The sequence below is a fragment of the Aquarana catesbeiana genome, linkage group LG07 (assembly GCF_042186555.1).
Source record: "Aquarana catesbeiana isolate 2022-GZ linkage group LG07, ASM4218655v1, whole genome shotgun sequence".
NCBI classification, from domain to species: Eukaryota; Metazoa; Chordata; class Amphibia; order Anura; family Ranidae; genus Aquarana; species Aquarana catesbeiana.
This window is the reverse complement of record NC_133330.1, coordinates 199271559-199288468: the sequence shown is the minus strand read 5'-3', so window position 1 is coordinate 199288468 and position 16910 is coordinate 199271559. Positions and strand designations below refer to the sequence as shown.

General features: G+C 46.1%; 1 protein-coding gene across 6 annotated transcripts in view; it reads right to left on the bottom strand.

Annotated features, from left to right (window-relative positions):
- DENND1B (DENN domain containing 1B) overlaps nt 1-12502 on the bottom strand; it is a 422418-nt gene extending 409916 nt beyond the window's left edge. For all 6 annotated transcript variants that reach the window (XR_012235321.1, XM_073592973.1, XM_073592974.1 and 3 more), the window contains exon 1: nt 12171-12502. Coding sequence is in view for 5 of the 6 variants with exons in the window: in XM_073592973.1 (XP_073449074.1) it covers nt 12171-12187 (17 nt within the window). In the remaining variant the exon portion in view is untranslated. The remainder of the gene's footprint in view (nt 1-12170) is intronic.
- Between the last annotated feature and the right edge of the window lie 4408 nt (nt 12503-16910).

Sequence of the window (16910 nt, the reverse complement as noted above, 5' to 3'; positions counted from 1 at the left end):
TTCCAAAACACACACGTTGCAGCATATCATATCCCAGGGTAATGCACTTCCAAAAGTTGTGGTGCGCTGCATCGGGAAAAATGGTGCATGTCTTATTTGTGGTCCATTCTAGTTGTGTGTCACAAAAATGGTTGGCCAAAACAAATACTTTTGCAAGTAAGGGGTTCTGAAGGGGTTCTTCTTTTTTTTAAAGGTGGAGGGGGGGTTATACCTAGTTCTCTCAGGCACCGCTCCCACTTCAGTTGGAATCGCTTAGAGCCCTTGCACACTGGGGCGGTTTGCAGGCGCTATTGCGCTAATAATAGCGCCTGCAAACCGCCCCGAAAGTGCCGCTACTTTCATTCCAGTGTGCAAGCCCCGAGGGCTTGCACACTGGAGCGATGCGCTGGCAGGACGGTAAAAAAAGTCCTGCTAGCAGCATCTTCGGAGCGGTGAAGGAGCGGTGTGTATACCGCTCCTTTACCGCTCCTGCCCATTGAAATCAATGGGACGGCGCGGCTATACCGCCGGCAAAGCGCCTCTGCAGAGGCGCTTTGCGGTGGTATTTAACCCTTTCTCAGCCGCTAGCGGGGGGTAAAACCGCCCCGCTAGCGGCCGCATACCGACGGTAAAACGCCGCTAATAATAGCAGCGTTTTACCGCCGACGCCGCCCCAGTGTGCAAGGGCTCTCAGTCAAATCCAAACACCCCCCCCCCCCCTCCTCCAACCTTCTGGGACATGTTACAGGTCCCAGGAGGCTGTAGCACCATCCACACATGTGTGGCGGGAAGCTGGCTGTGAAGTCACAAGGAGTCACAGCCGGCTTCCCAAACTAAACATGCTGGCGTCAGTGACCCGAGGACCAGCGAAGAACCAGCCAGGGTGAGAAAAATCAGTAGCTATAGTATATGTAGCTGCTGACTCAATTTTTAAACTGGACTGAACATCTTTAGGGCTCAAATAATGAAGCAAGCTTCTCTATAACAAAACACATTCCGCAGATTAAATAAGAGCTGAAAAAAAAAACATTTGGCGCATATATATATATATATATATATATATATATATATATATATATATATATATATATATATATATATATATATATATATATATATATATATATATTTTTTTTTTTTTTTTTTTTTTTTTTTTTTAAATTTTCAGCCTTTTTCTTTTTTGGTTACAGCGCAAAAAATTAAAACCGCAGAGGTGATCAAATACCACCAAATGAAAGCTCTATTTGTGGGAGAGAAAAACATAAACTTTACGTACAGCGTTGAATGACTGTACAATTGTCAGTTAAGCTAACACAGTGCAGTATCGCAAAAAATGGCCTGATCATGAAGGGGGGGGGGGTAAACCTTCGGGGGCTGAAGCGGTTATCCATCAGGCCCACCTAGCTGTTGATTACCAGCGCACACCAATGGGAAAATACAAAAGACACTATTTGACAGAATAGCTGCTATGGATCTGCCCAGTGCTGTGTGCTATCAATCAACAAACAGGTGGACCTGATGGGGAACTAGTCTCTCAGTTCCCCTTCTGTCCACCACTACTACATAACTTCTTAGATAGGTGACCCTGTCAGTCTGATGGCACAGTGACCAGGAAGGAAACAGAAAGCACCAAGGAAGGACTATGGACACTATGTTCTCAGTGCCCGATGCCGACAGAACTATATACTTGACCAAGACAGGTACATGAATCAGCCACAAGCACGGACACTTTCAGTGCAGCCGCCGATGGAATTGTAAAGGGTGCTGTAGTAGACTATTGGTTCTCAACCTGTGGCCCTCCAGCTGTTGTGGAACTACAAGTCCCATCATGCCTTTGCTTTGAAAGTCATGCTTGTAACTGTCAGTGGCTTACAGTGCCTCATGGGACATGTAGTTCTGCAACAGCTAGAGGGTGTCAGGTTGAGCACCCATGTTGTAGAGCATGTTTTGCCTCAGCTGGAACTTTCTGTTGTCATATAAGAGCACAAGACATGGCATGAGAAATTTTGTACAAGTCAAAGAAAGTACAAATTTCAGTTAAAAACAAAACTTACACTATTTCTCTTTACTTTTTTAGTTGAGACTATTTCTCAAATACATTTCTCTTTTTTATCAAGTGATTTCATACAATTACTTCATTATTGCGGGAACAAAGTAGCAAACAGACAGACATGTCAGCAGGTTATTTTAAAGTAGAGTTCCAACCCCAAAAAAAAAAAAAATGAGTAATGTTCTTAAAAAAAAATAAAAAAAAAACATTTGGAGAAATTTTTTTTTTTTTTTTACTCACCTCTAAATGGCTGTTGCTAGGGGGTCCCTCGTAGTCTGCCTCCTTCGGTGCTGGGGCTCCTGACGTCACTTCCCACAGCGCACGAACGGAGATCGCCTTTCCACCCTCCCTCTTGTCAATCATCTGGGACACGTGACAGGTCCCAGATGATTGCGGGCCCAGTGACGGCGCGCGGCTCGCGCATGCGCAGTGGGTGCCCGGCTGTGAAGCCACAGCCGGGCGCCCACAGTTGAAAAATGCCGGCGCCGATGAGCAGAGGTGGGGGGGGGAACGAGCGGGGCTTCGATCCCCCGCATCGCTGGACCCTGGGACAGGTAAGTGTCCAATTAAAAGTCAGCAGCTGCAGTATTTGTAGCTGCTGACTTTTATTTATTTTTTTTAAATGGGAACCCGCTTTAAGGAATACATAGGCCTATACCAGTGATGGCGAACCTTTTTGAGCCCGAGTGCCCAAACTGCAACACAAAACGACTTATTTTTTTCAAAGTGCCAACACCGCAATTACACCTGAATACCGAGGTTTTAGTTTAGAAAAAACAACTCGTACAGTTGTCAACTAATTAACAGCATTTGTTTAAAAGGAAAAACACAATAACAGAGCTTTCCATTAAACATTTTTTTTGTTGGGCAGAGTACTGCAGTGTATGGGCAGAGTACTGCAGAGTATGGGCAGAGTACTGCAGAGTATGGGCAGAGTATGGGCAGAGTACGGGCAGAGTACGGGCAGAGTACGGGCAGAGTACGGGCAGGGTACTGCAGGGTACTGCAGGGTACTGCAGAGTATGGGCAGAGTATTGCAGAATATGGGCAGAGTATGTACAGAGTATGGGCAGAGCACTGCAGAGTATGGGCAGAGCACGGCAGAGTATGGGCAGAGTACGGCAGAATATGGTCTGGGCAGAGTACTGCAGAGTATGGGCAGAGCATGGGTAGAGCATGGGTAGAGCATGGGTAGAGCATGGGTAGAGTATGGGCAGAGTATGGGCAGAGTATGGGCAGAGTATGGGCACTGAGCAGCGCTGTGGGCTGGATCTGTAGTGCCCACAGTGCCGCGGGAGCAAGATTCTGGGAGGACGTCCATGGACGCCCTCCCAGAATAAGCCATCCTTGCTATGGCCCGGTCAGCAAGTGGTTATTACACTCACATTTGAGTAGTTGAGTCGGTTGTCCTCCGGTTTCCAGCTGGTGTCCGTAGCTCCGAGGAAGGGATTTCCCACAGCAAGCACGTCAGCAGGGAACGTCGGATGCTCGAGAATAGGGGGGCGTGGCTTCATCGCTCGCGTTCACAGCATGCGTCACGCCCACTCGGACATGTCACAGCTAGCTCACAGCTAGCCCCAGGGAACTGTGGGAGATGTAGTTCGCGGTGTGGATGATTCAATGTATAATTTCTCAACTGTCACAGCGTGCCCACAGAGACGGCTCGGTGTGCCACGCGTTCACCATCACTGGCCTATACTGAGAATAGGAGAAAAAGCTGGGCAATAGCTGTAATTATATGTAACGTGTATCAAGAGCCATTCTTTATGTTTTGGATAAAAAGTAGCAAGGATAGAACCCCTGTCAGGACTTTATTGCTGTCTGGGTCCCTACCAGGAAGAGTCACCCTATTTGTCCTTGGTTTATTAAGGCTACATAGATCCTGAGTTTGATAGCCCACTAAAAAACATCAAAGACAACAAGTGCAGGAAAAGTCATTTTACACCAAATCAGAGTCTTCATGGTGAAGTAAAATTGTTTTTTATGCAAAATCCCACAGTTCTTTAAAAAATAATTATGATTCTTCTTTCTTTTTTAATTCTTCAGTTTAGCCCATACATATACAACTTTAATTTTAAAAAAGTTGGGATGCAGTGTAAAATCTACATAAAAACAGAATGCAATGATTTCCAAATATCATAAAACCATATTTTACTGACAATAGAAAAAATTACAAAATGTTTAAACTGAGAAAATGTGCGATTTAAAAAATAAGGTCATTTTCAACTGATGGCAGCAACACATCTCAAAAAAGTTGGAAAAGCACAACAAAAAGCTGGCAAAGAAAATTGTACTAACAAGAAGAGCTGGAAGAACATTTTGCAACTAGGTTATTGGGCATCAGGTCAATAACATGATTGGGTATAAAAAAAAAAAAGCATCTTAGGGAGTCAAGGTATCTCAAAGCTATATCTGTACATTAAATTGAAAGGCTGCCATCTTCTCTGGGCATTTTAAATGGTCTGTTGTAAAGTGGAAAACTGTTCTGTGGTCAGACGAATCAAAATGTAACATTCTTTTTGGCAACCATGGGTGCTGCGTCCTCCAGACTAAAGAGGGGAGGGACCTTCCAGCTTGGTATCAATGCTCAGTTCAAAAGCCTGCATCTCTGATGGTATGGGAGTGCATTAGTGTGTATAGAATGGGCAGCTTGCACATCTGGAAAGGCACCATCGATGCTGGAAGATGTATCCAGGTTTTAGAGCAGCATATGCCCCCATTCAGATGAGGTCTTTTTCAGGGAAGGCCTTGCATTTCTCAGCAGAACAAAGCAAGAACGGGATAACATTTGTCTGCCCAAAACTTCAGCAACTGGTCTCTAAACGAAGAGAGGATACTACATGGCCCTGTCCCAACTTTTCTGAGACATGTGGCTTCTATCAATTTCAAAATTAACTTTTTTCTCAAAATGGTACATTTTCTCAGTTTGAACATTTGACATATTTTCTATTTTCTATTGTGAATAAAATATAGGTTTAGGTTTCTATCTGGAACACCATGGTGTGAACGGAGGAGCCTTAGGAGGTATTCCACGTCGAACCCCTATACACACACACACACACACACACACACACACACACACACAATGCACTTTGGTTGCCAAAGCCCTAGGACCATAATATATGACAGCACCATCCAGGTAAACCATAAAACTATAATATATGACAGCACCATCCAGGTAAACCATAAAACTATAATATATGACAGCACCATCCAGGTAAACCATAAAACTATAATATATGACAGCACCATCCAGGTAAACCATTGGACCGTAATATGACAGCACTATCCAGGTAAACCATAGGGACCTAAATATATGACAGCGCCGTCCAGGTAAACCATAGGACCAGAATACAGTGCATCTGAAAAGTATTCCCAGTGCTTCACTTTTTCCACATTTTGTTACAGCCTTATTCCAAAATGGATTAAATTCATTATTTTCCTCAAAATTCTACAAACAATACCCCATAATGATAACGTGAATGAAGTTTGTTTGAAATCTTTGCAAATTTAATTAAAATACAAAACAAAACAAAAAAATCCCATGTACATAAGTATTCACAGACTTTGCTCAATACTTTATCGAAGCATCTTTGGCACCAATTACAGCCTCAAGTCTTTTGAGTATGATGGTACAAGCTTGGCATACCTATTTTTGGGTCATTTCTCCCATCTTCTTTGGAGGACCTCTCAAGCTCCATCAGGTTGGATGGAGAGTGTCGGTGCACAGCTATTTTCAGATCTCTCCAGAGATGTTCAATCGGGTTCAAGTCTGGTCCACCCAAGGATATTCACACTTGTGCCCCGTAGACACTCCTTTGTTATCTTGGCTGTGTACTTGGGGTCGTTGTCCTGTTGGAAAATTAACCTTCACCCCAGCCTGAGGTCCAGAGCGCTCTGGAACAGGTTTTCATCAAGGATGTCTCTGTACATTGTTGCATTCATCTTTTCCTCGATCCTGACTAATCCCCCAGTTCCTGCCACTGAAAAGCATCCCCACAGCATGATGCTGCCACTACCATGCATCACTCCAGGAATGGTATTAGCCAGGTGATGAGTGATGAGTGATGCCTGGTTTTCTCCAGACATGATGCTGCTATTCAGGCCAAAGGGTTCAATCTTTGTTTCATCAGACCAGAGAATTTTGTTTCTCATGGTCTTAGAGCCCTTCAGGTGCCTTTTGGCAAACTCTAGGTGGGCTGTCATGTGCCTTTTACTGAGGAGTGGCTTCTGTCTTGCAGACATACAGTCCTGATTGGTGGAGTGCTGCAGAGATGGTTGTTCTTCTGGAAGGTTCTTCCCTGTCCACAGAGAAACACTGGAGCTCTGTCAGAGTGACCATTGGGTTCTTGGTCACCTCCCTGACTAAGGCCCTTCTCCCCCGATCGCTCAGGCTGGGGGGCCCTCTCTATGAAGAGTCCTGGTGGTTCCAAATTTCTTCCATTTACGGATGATGGAGGCCACTGTGCTCAATGGGACCTTCAATGCTGTAGAAAGTTTTCTGTACCCTTCCCCAGATCTGTTGCTCGATACAATCCTATCTCAGGTCTACAGACAATTCCTTGGACTTCATGGCTTGGTTTGTGCTCTGACATGCACTGTTAACTGTGGGATCTTATATAGACAGGTGTGTGCCTTTCCAAATCATATCCAGTCAACTGAATTTACCACAGGTGGACTCCAATCAAGTTGTAGAAACATCTCAAGGATGATCAGTGGAAACAGGACGCACCTGAGCTCAATTTTGAGTGTCATGGCAAAGGCTGTGAAAACTTATGTACATGTGATTTTTTTTTTTTTGTTTATTTTAATTAACTTTGCAAAGATTTCAAACAAACTTCTTTCAGGTTATCATTATGAGGTATTGTTTGTAGAATTTTGAGGAAAATAATGAATTTAATCCATTTTGAAATAGGGCTAGAACATAACAAAATGTGGAAAAAGTGAAGCACTGTGAATACTTTCCGGATCTACTGTATATGATAGCACCATCCAGGTAAACCATAGGAACAATATATATAATAGCACCACCCAGGTAAACCATAACATACAGTGCCTTGAAAAAGTATTCATACCCCTTAAATTGTCCACATTTTGTCATGTTATGTGATAGACTCACACAAAGTGGCACATAATTGTGAAGTGGAAGGAAAATGGTAAATGGTTTTTAATTTTTTTTACAAAAAAATATGTGAAAAGCGTGCCGTGCATTTGTATTCAGCCCCCTTTACTCTGATAACCCTACCTAAAATATAGTGGAACCAGTTGCCTTCAGAAGTCACCTAATTAGTAAATAGAGTCCACCTGTGTGTAATTTAATCTCTGTATAAATACAGCTGTTCTGTGAAGCCCTCAGGAGGTGTGTTAGAGAACATGCAGCATCCTTAAGGCCAAGGAACACACCAGACAGGTCAGGGATAAAGTCATGGAGAAATTTAAAGCAGGGTTAGGTTATAAAAAAAAAAATCCCAAGCTTTGAACATCTCACAGAGCACTGTTCAATCCATAATCCAAAAAAGTAAAGAGTATGGCACAACTGCAAACCTACTAAGACATGGCCATCCACCTAAACTGACAGGCCGGGCAAGGAGAGCATTAATCAGAGAAGCAGCCAAGAGGCCCATGGTAACTCTGGAGGAGCTGCACTCCACAAATCTGGCCTTTATGGAAGAGTGGCAAGAAAAAAGCCATTGTTGAAAGAAAGCCAAAAGATGTCCCGTTTGTAGTGTGCAAGAAGCCATGTGGGGGACACAGCAAACATGTGGAAGAAGGTGCTCTGGTCAGATGAGACCAAAAAGTAACTTTTTGGCCTAAAAAGCAAAACGATATGTGTGGAAGAAAACTAACCCTGCACAGTACCCTGAACACACCATCACCACCATGAAACATGGTGGTAGCAGCATCATGTTGTGGGGATGCTTTTCTTCAGCAGGGACAGGGAAGCTGGTCAGAGTTGATGGGAAGATGGATGGAGCCAAATACAGGGCAATTTTAGAAGAAAACCTGTTAGCGTCTGCTAAAGACTTGAGACTGGGGCGGAGGTTCACTTTCCAGAAGGACAATGACTCTAAACGTACAGTCAGAGCTACAATGGAATGGTTTAGATTAAAGCATATCCATGTGTTAGAATAGCCCAATCAAAGCCCAGACATAAATGCAATTGAGAATCTGTGGCAAGACTTGAAAATTGCTGTTCACAAAGAGGCATGGGCAAAAACGTCACTCTCTAGATGTGCAAAGCTGATAGAGACATGTCCAAAAAGACTTGCAGCTGTAACTGCAGTGAAAGGTGGTTCTACAAAATATTGACTCAGGGGGGCTGACTACAAATGTACGCCACACTTTTCAGATATTTATTTGTAAAAAAAATGTTGAAAACCATTTATGAGTTTCTTTCCACTTCACAATTATGCCACTTTGTGTTGGTCTATCACATAAAATCCATTTACATTTTTGGTTGTAACATGACAAAATGTGGAAAATGTCAAGGGGTATGAATACTTTTTCAAGGCACTGTAATGACAGCACCATCCAGGTAAACTATAGGACCATAATATATGACAGCACCATCCAAGTTCTGCTTCCACCTTGTCAGCATTAGAACAACCGAGATGGTCCATTCCCCATATGGTCACCCATGTAATCATGGCCCCCTATTTGCTATGGTTGCTGTGGACAGGGGTATTTCAACCAATACATATGATGGATTATAACCATTAGGCCTCAAGCACACTGGTTTCTTGTAAAGGCTGTTTATCCTGACAGGAGAAAATCACCGTTCTAAACTCACCTAAGCCGCATTCTTTCCAGTTTAGCAGTGTTTAACAGAGATTGGGGTTTGGGCGTTTATTTCATTGGCCAGAATTTTATTTTATTCTGGCCATTGAAATACAGTAAATAACACCGAAATACTAAACACACCTAGAGTTTAGGCATGTTTAACAGCATTCAGCTTTTTTTGTGGTCAAAACTTTCTCTCCTTTAGGGCGTTCAGGAAACATCCTCTAAACTCCCCTGTGTGCAAGGACACATAGGATAACATAGAAGGAAATGCAGATTAAAAAACAAACGCCTAAACTCACAAAAACTTGAGATTAACAGCAGCAATGTGTGTGAGGCCTTACTCCGACATGATGTGCCCCTGCTCTAATAATGTAGAATGATTACAATATATGCCCACCTACACAATTATGTGATCTGCATGGCGGGAATCCACTGGAGCCTCTATCCACTTCAACCACTTTTGTCCTACTTCTGTCTGATTTGCCCACCATCTCTGAATCCACCCATCTCCTTGTCTTCTATCTAGGATGCCCAACATTTCATCTTCTCCCATGATGCCCACCTAATTCATCTCCCATTATCACAGATAAACAACCCCCAAAGCAAAAATGAACACCAGAGCAAATACTGTATATGGCTTGCTCTAGTTTTAAGGCCCCTTTCACACTGGGGCGGTGGGGGCGTTGGCGGTACAACAGTGCTATTTTTAGCGCTGCTGTACCGTCGTTCTTGTAGCTGTATTCGGCCGCTAGCGGTGCGGTTTTAACCCCCGCTGGCGGGCGAAAAAGGGTTAAAATCCCTCGTACAGCGCGGCTATAGCCGCGGTATTGCCGCGGTATAGCCGCGCTGTCCCATTGATTTCAATGGGCAGGAGCGGTTTAGGAGCGGTGAATACACCGCTCCAAATAAGCGGTTTACAGGACTTTTTTCACCGCCCTGCCTGCGCACCGCTTCAGTGTGAAAGCCCTCGGGCTTTCACACTGAACAAACAGCGGAGGCTGTTTAGGGGAGGTTTGCAGGCGGTATTTTTAGCGCAATACCGCCTGCAAACCGCCCCAGTGTGAAAGGGGTCTAATGAATAATAACAGATCTCCCTGTGAGCTCATATTTAAAGTAGATGTAGATCCTAAATTCAATTATATTATTTTTAAGGTTATTTATTGATGAATACTCTTTTTAATTCTATACTGGAGCTACATTCTTCCATTGTATTTATGCGCTGCATACTCTCACACAAATGACATTTAGATTCTAAAGCACCATGTCTCATAAACAACCACCATTTTTTTTTTATTATTAGATCCAATACATATTAGCCTCTTTGTAGCCACTTCTTGTCTACATGAATGAATGTATTCCACCAAATGCTGCACATTGTTCCACATCGTGGCTTTCCACTTTTCATGTATATGTATGTGACAAGGTGACAACACAGGAGCACAACTGGGAGACAGTTGTCACCTTCTAACAGGAAGTGCCTGAACAAGGACCTGCATGGCGGGATCATCAGGTATCATTTAATGAAAGCTGTAGAATTTAGGTGCATTCACATAGGTGTTAGGCTGGACTGTGCACCTTTGTCCAATGCAGTCTAATCGTATAAACAAGGCAATATGCCTCATGTCCTATGAGTTCCGCTCACACATTACTGTGATGAAAAACGTAGGCCATGCTGTACTTTTTTATGCAGCATGTTGAAATGCACTATAAAGTACCGCAACCCTTTGTGGTGAATAAAGATGAATGCAATGTAACTTTGTGACATTTTAAGGCCTCGTTTAGGCTCCATTCACCTTTGTACAACACAACACAAAGTTACAGCCTGCATATTTCAATAGAAGGAGCTCATATCTATGCGACTTAAAGTGGCAGCGACTTTAAAAAGTTGCCTACACTAATTTGATGTGACTTTCATACGACTTGAGTGTCATAGACTGCCATGTAAAGTCGGATGAAAGTCACATCTTAATGCTGTCAACGTGACAGTTGTGCAACAGTCAAAGCCAAAATCACATCCAAGCATCACCCATCCAAAGTTGCATCAAAGTCGCAATGGGAATCACACAATTCTGGAGTCGCACAAGTGTGAATGGAGCCTTAAAGTGGTTGTAAACCTCAGACATGAAATAGAAACAAAACATTTCTCTCTATAGTGTGTTCTCAATCCAGAGCACTAAGTGTCATTTCTGTCTGCTGCTTCCTTCTTCTACTATCATCATGAGTCACTTCGGACAAGTTTTCCTGACACTAAAAGAAAAAGGGTGACAAGGGAGAGACCTCCAGCAGATTGACAGCCTCAGCTCTGTTCAGGGGGGTGTGTCCCTTCCCTCCAATCAGCTCTCCTCACTGAGCTCTGCAGAATTTACTCTCTACTCTGCGCCTTCTTCTTTCTGACAGCTCAGACAAGCTTTAAAATTCATCATTTTAAATGGCTGCAGAGAAGACTGCAGATAAACAGGTACAACTTACGTAGGAGGATGTGTTTCATCTCTGTATCGCCTGAGGCCAGTCACTTCACTGGTTGTATGTAAAGGTTTACAACCACTTTAAACTTGCTTTCCTGTCTGACGTGTGATTTGGATTTCTGTTCAGACAGCAACAGACAGTCAGTGAGGAGTGTTGGATCGCCTTCTAATTACCAGACAACTGTGTGATTGGGGGGCAGTTGTAGTGTAACTCTATTCATGTATACCCCTGTCACCGAGCACAGTTGGGGGTAGAATTCCTGCTGTGGACGTGAAGCAAAGCACCCCGGCTCCTGCCTCAGCACCAACAGGGGGAAAAATTGAGGGGTGGCTCAATCATGGGGTTTTACCACCCCCCAAGTGTAAATGAGCCCCAAGGGATTGATTAGACTTGCAATCAAGGGGTGGGAACAGCAGCGGAATGGGTTTGTACACGAAAAAAAACCTTCTGTCACATTAAAACAGACAAACGTGGTCCAATTATATGAGCGGGGCCCTGCCATAATTACCAACTAAATGCTAGGCTGGCAGTGGCGGCGTGGTATTCCCATTCACAAACCTTGTTGGCTGTCAAAAAAAATAAAATCAGGCATTTGGAAGATGTTCTGAGCCACTCTTGTACTGCTCTCTGAAAAGGGATCCACTACAGATCGCTTTCCAAAGACTGACACAGGTGTAAATAAGCACCAATGAAGTTGTAGAATGTAAGCGGTGTGATGTGTCAGTGAAGTCCTGTCATTAGAAGAACACAGCTGGGGGAGACCTTTATATATGACAGGGACCTAGAAGAGCTTGTATGGTGTCAGTGATTGGTGGGTGACACAGAGCTCTCCATTGATGACAGTCACATGACTCCCCCCCCCCCCCCCATGGTAGGTAAGTAGTCATCTCACCTGGTCCTGGTGTCCATAGCTCATCTCAGTCCCGGCTGGGGGGAAGGCTCACATGTCTCTGACAATATGGTGACACTGTCCTGGTGTCCCCGCTCTGTCCAGGTTCCTGTGTCACTTCCAGTGCAATGACCATCCTGGCAGTGAGCGAGCATTACCAGGAGCCAGCCTCCCACAGTAGTGCCATTCTATAGTCCCTCCCTCAGGTGTCTCCTCAGAGCCGGCTCTCAGTGTCCCCCCGGGCCGCCCCTCTCACACATTCCTCCTCACTCCGCACAGCTGTCCCCGACTCCCCGCTCCCTGCACTGGACCCGAGTGACTTCGGGGACGGAAGTGACGTCAGGCAGCAGAGGGGAGGAGGTGGGCGGGGTGGCCGAGAACGTGGGATGAGCGCACCTTGGCTGTGTGTGTGTCCTTCTGGGGGATGCTGTGTACTGGGTGTAATAGGGAGCAATGGGACTGGAGTCAGGGATGAGGATGTACTGGGTGTAATAGGGAGCAATGGGACTGGAGTCAGGGATGAGGATGTACTGGGTGTAATAGGGAGCAATGGGACTGGAGTCAGGGATGAGGATGTACTGGGTGTAATAGGGAGCAATGGGACTGGAGTCAGGGATGAGGCTGTACTGGGTGTAATAGGGAGTAATGGGACTGCAGTCAGGGATGAGGATGTACTGGGTATAATAGGGAGTAATGGGACTGGAGTCAGGGATGAGGCTGTACTGGGTGTAATAGGGAGCAATGGGACTGGAGTCAGGGATGAGGCTGTACTGGGTGTAATAGGGAGCAATGGGACTGGAGTCAGGGATGAGGGTGTAATAGGGAGTAATGGGACTGGAGTCAGGGATGACGGTGTAATAGGGAGCAATGGGACTGGAGTCAGGGATGAGGATGTACTGGGTGTAATAGGGAGTAATGGGACTGGAGTCAGGGATGAGGGTGTAATAGGGAGCAATGGGACTGGAGTCAGGGATGAGGGTGTAATAGGGAGTAATGGGACTGGAGTCAGGGATGACGGTGTAATAGGGAGCAATGGGACTGGAGTCAGGGATGAGGATGTACTGGGTGTAATAGGGTGCAATGGGACTGGAGTCAGGGATGAGGATGTACTGGGTGTAATAGGGAGCAATGGGACTGCAGTCAGGGATGAGGGTGTACTGGGTATAATAGGGAGTAATGGGACTGGAGTCAGGGATGAGACTGTACTGAGTGTAATAGGGAGTAATGGGACTGCAGTCAGGGATGAGGATGTACTGGGTATAATAGGGAGTAATGGGACTGGAGTCAGGGATGAGACTGTACTGGGTGTAATAGGGAGCAATGTGATTGGAGTCAGGGATGAGGCTGTACTGGGTGTAATAGGGAGCAATTGGATTGGAGTCAGGGATGAGGCTGTACTGGGTGTAATAGGGAGTAATGGGATTGGAGTCAGGGATGAGGCTGTACTGGGTGTAATAGGGAGTAATGGGATTGGAGTCAGGGATGAGGCTGTACTGGGTGTAATAGGGAGTAATGGGACTGGAGTCAGGGATGAGGGTGTAATAGGGAGTAATGGGACTGCAGTCAGGGATGAGGGTGTAATAGGGAGCAATGGGACTGGAGTCAGGGATGAGGGTGTAATAGGGAGTAATGGGACTGCAGTCAGGGTTGAGGGTGTAATAGGGAGCAATGGGACTGGAGTCAGGGATGAGGGTGTAATAGGGAGTAATGGGACTGCAGTCAGGGATGAGGGTGTAATAGGGAGCAATGGGACTGGAGTCAGGGATGAGGGTGTACTGGGTGTAATAGGGAGTAATGGGACTGGAGTCAGGGATGAGACTGTACTGGGTGTAATAGGGAGCAATGTGATTGGAGTCAGGGATGAGGCTGTACTGGGTGTAATAGGGAGCAATTGGATTGGAGTCAGGGATGAGGCTGTACTGGGTGTAATAGGGAGTAATGGGATTGGAGTCAGGGATGAGGCTGTACTGGGTGTAATAGGGAGTAATGGGATTGGAGTCAGGGATGAGGCTGTACTGGGTGTAATAGGGAGTAATGGGACTGGAGTCAGGGATGAGGGTGTACTGGGTGTAATAGGGAGCAATGGGACTGGAGTCAGGGATGAGGGTGTACTGGGTGTAATAGGGAGTAATGGGACTGCAGTCAGGGATGAGGATGTACTGGGTGTAATAGGGAGTAATGGGACTGCAGTCAGGGATGAGGATGTACTGGGTATAATAGGGAGCAATGGGACTGGAGTCAGGGATGAGGATGTACTGGGTGTAATAGGGAGTAATGGGACTGGAGTCAGTGATGAGGGTGTAATAGGGAGTAATGGGACTGGATTCAGGGATGAGGCTGTACTGGGTGTAATAGGGAGCAATGGGACTGGAGTCAGGGATGAGGCTGTACTGGGTGTAATAGGGAGCAATGGGACTGGAGTCAGGGATGAGGGTGTAATAGGGAGTAATGGGACTGGAGTCAGGGATGAGGATGTACTGGGTGTAATAGGGAGCAATGGGACTGGAGTCAGGGATGAGGATGTACTGGGTGTAATAGGGAGCAATGGGACTGGAGTCAGGGATGAGGATGTACTGGGTGTAATAGGGTGCAATGGGACTGGAGTCAGGGATGAGGATGTACTGGGTGTAATAGGGAGCAATGGGACTGCAGTCAGGGATGAGGGTGTACTGGGTATAATAGGGAGTAATGGGACTGGAGTCAGGGATGAGACTGTACTGAGTGTAATAGGGAGTAATGGGACTGCAGTCAGGGATGAGGATGTACTGGGTATAATAGGGAGTAATGGGACTGGAGTCAGGGATGAGACTGTACTGGGTGTAATAGGGAGCAATGTGATTGGAGTCAGGGATGAGGCTGTACTGGGTGTAATAGGGAGCAATTGGATTGGAGTCAGGGATGAGGCTGTACTGGGTGTAATAGGGAGTAATGGGATTGGAGTCAGGGATGAGGCTGTACTGGGTGTAATAGGGAGTAATGGGACTGGAGTCAGGGATGAGGGTGTAATAGGGAGTAATGGGACTGCAGTCAGGGATGAGGGTGTAATAGGGAGCAATGGGACTGGAGTCAGGGATGAGGGTGTAATAGGGAGTAATGGGACTGCAGTCAGGGTTGAGGGTGTAATAGGGAGCAATGGGACTGGAGTCAGGGATGAGGGTGTAATAGGGAGTAATGGGACTGCAGTCAGGGATGAGGGTGTAATAGGGAGCAATGGGACTGGAGTCAGGGATGAGGGTGTACTGGGTGTAATAGGGAGTAATGGGACTGGAGTCAGGGATGAGACTGTACTGGGTGTAATAGGGAGCAATGTGATTGGAGTCAGGGATGAGGCTGTACTGGGTGTAATAGGGAGCAATTGGATTGGAGTCAGGGATGAGGCTGTACTGGGTGTAATAGGGAGTAATGGGATTGGAGTCAGGGATGAGGCTGTACTGGGTGTAATAGGGAGTAATGGGATTGGAGTCAGGGATGAGGCTGTACTGGGTGTAATAGGGAGTAATGGGATTGGAGTCAGGGATGAGGGTGTAATAGGGAGTAATGGGACTGCAGTCAGGGATGAGGGTGTAATAGGGAGCAATGGGACTGGAGTCAGGGATGAGGGTGTAATAGGGAGTAATGGGACTGCAGTCAGGGTTGAGGGTGTAATAGGGAGCAATGGGACTGGAGTCAGGGATGAGGGTGTAATAGGGAGTAATGGGACTGCAGTCAGGGATGAGGGTGTAATAGGGAGCAATGGGACTGGAGTCAGGGATGAGGGTGTACTGGGTGTAATAGGGAGTAATGGGACTGGAGTCAGGGATGAGGGTGTAATAGGGAGCAATGGTACTGGAGTCGGGGATGAGGGTGTACTGGGTGTAATAGGTAGTAATGGGACTGGAGTCAGGGATGAGGGTGTAATAGGGAGTAATGGGACTGCAGTCAGGGATGAGGATGTACTGGGTGTAATAGGGAGTAATGGGACTGGAGTCAGGGATGAGGATGTACTGGGTATCATAGGGAGCATTGGCACTGGAGTCGGGGATGAGGGTGTACTGGGTGTAATAGGGAGTAATGGGACTGGAGTCAGGGATGAGGGTGTAATAGGGAGTAATGGGACTGCAGTCAGGGATGAGGGTGTAATAGGGAGCAATGGGACTGGAGTCAGGGATGAGGGTGTACTGGGTGTAATAGGGAGTAATGGGACTGGAGTTAGGGATGAGTGTGTAATAGGGAGCAATGGGACTGGAGTCGGGGATGAGGGTGTACTGGGTGTAATAGGGAGCAATGGGACTGGAGTCGGGGATGAGGGTGTAATAGGGAGTAATGGGACTGGAGTCAGAGATGAGGGTATACTGGGTGTAATAGGGAGCAATGGGACTGGAGTCAAGGATGAGGGTGTACTGGGTATAATAGGGAGTAATGGGACTGGAGTCGGGGATGAGGATGTACTGGGTGTAATAGGGAGCAATGGGACTGGAGTCGGGGATGAGGCTGTACTGGGTGTAATAGGGAGCAATGGGACTGGAGTCAGGGATGAGGGTGTACTGGGTGTAATAGGGAGCAATGGGACTGGAGTCGGGGATGAGGGTGTAATAGGGAGTAATGGGACTGGAGTCAGGGATGAGGCTGTACTGGGTATAATAGGGAGCAATGGGACTGGAGTCAAGGATGAGGGTGTACTGGGTATAATAGGGAGTAATGGGACTGGAGTCAGGGATGAGGATGTACTGGGTGTAATAGGGAGCAATGTGACTGGAGTCGGGG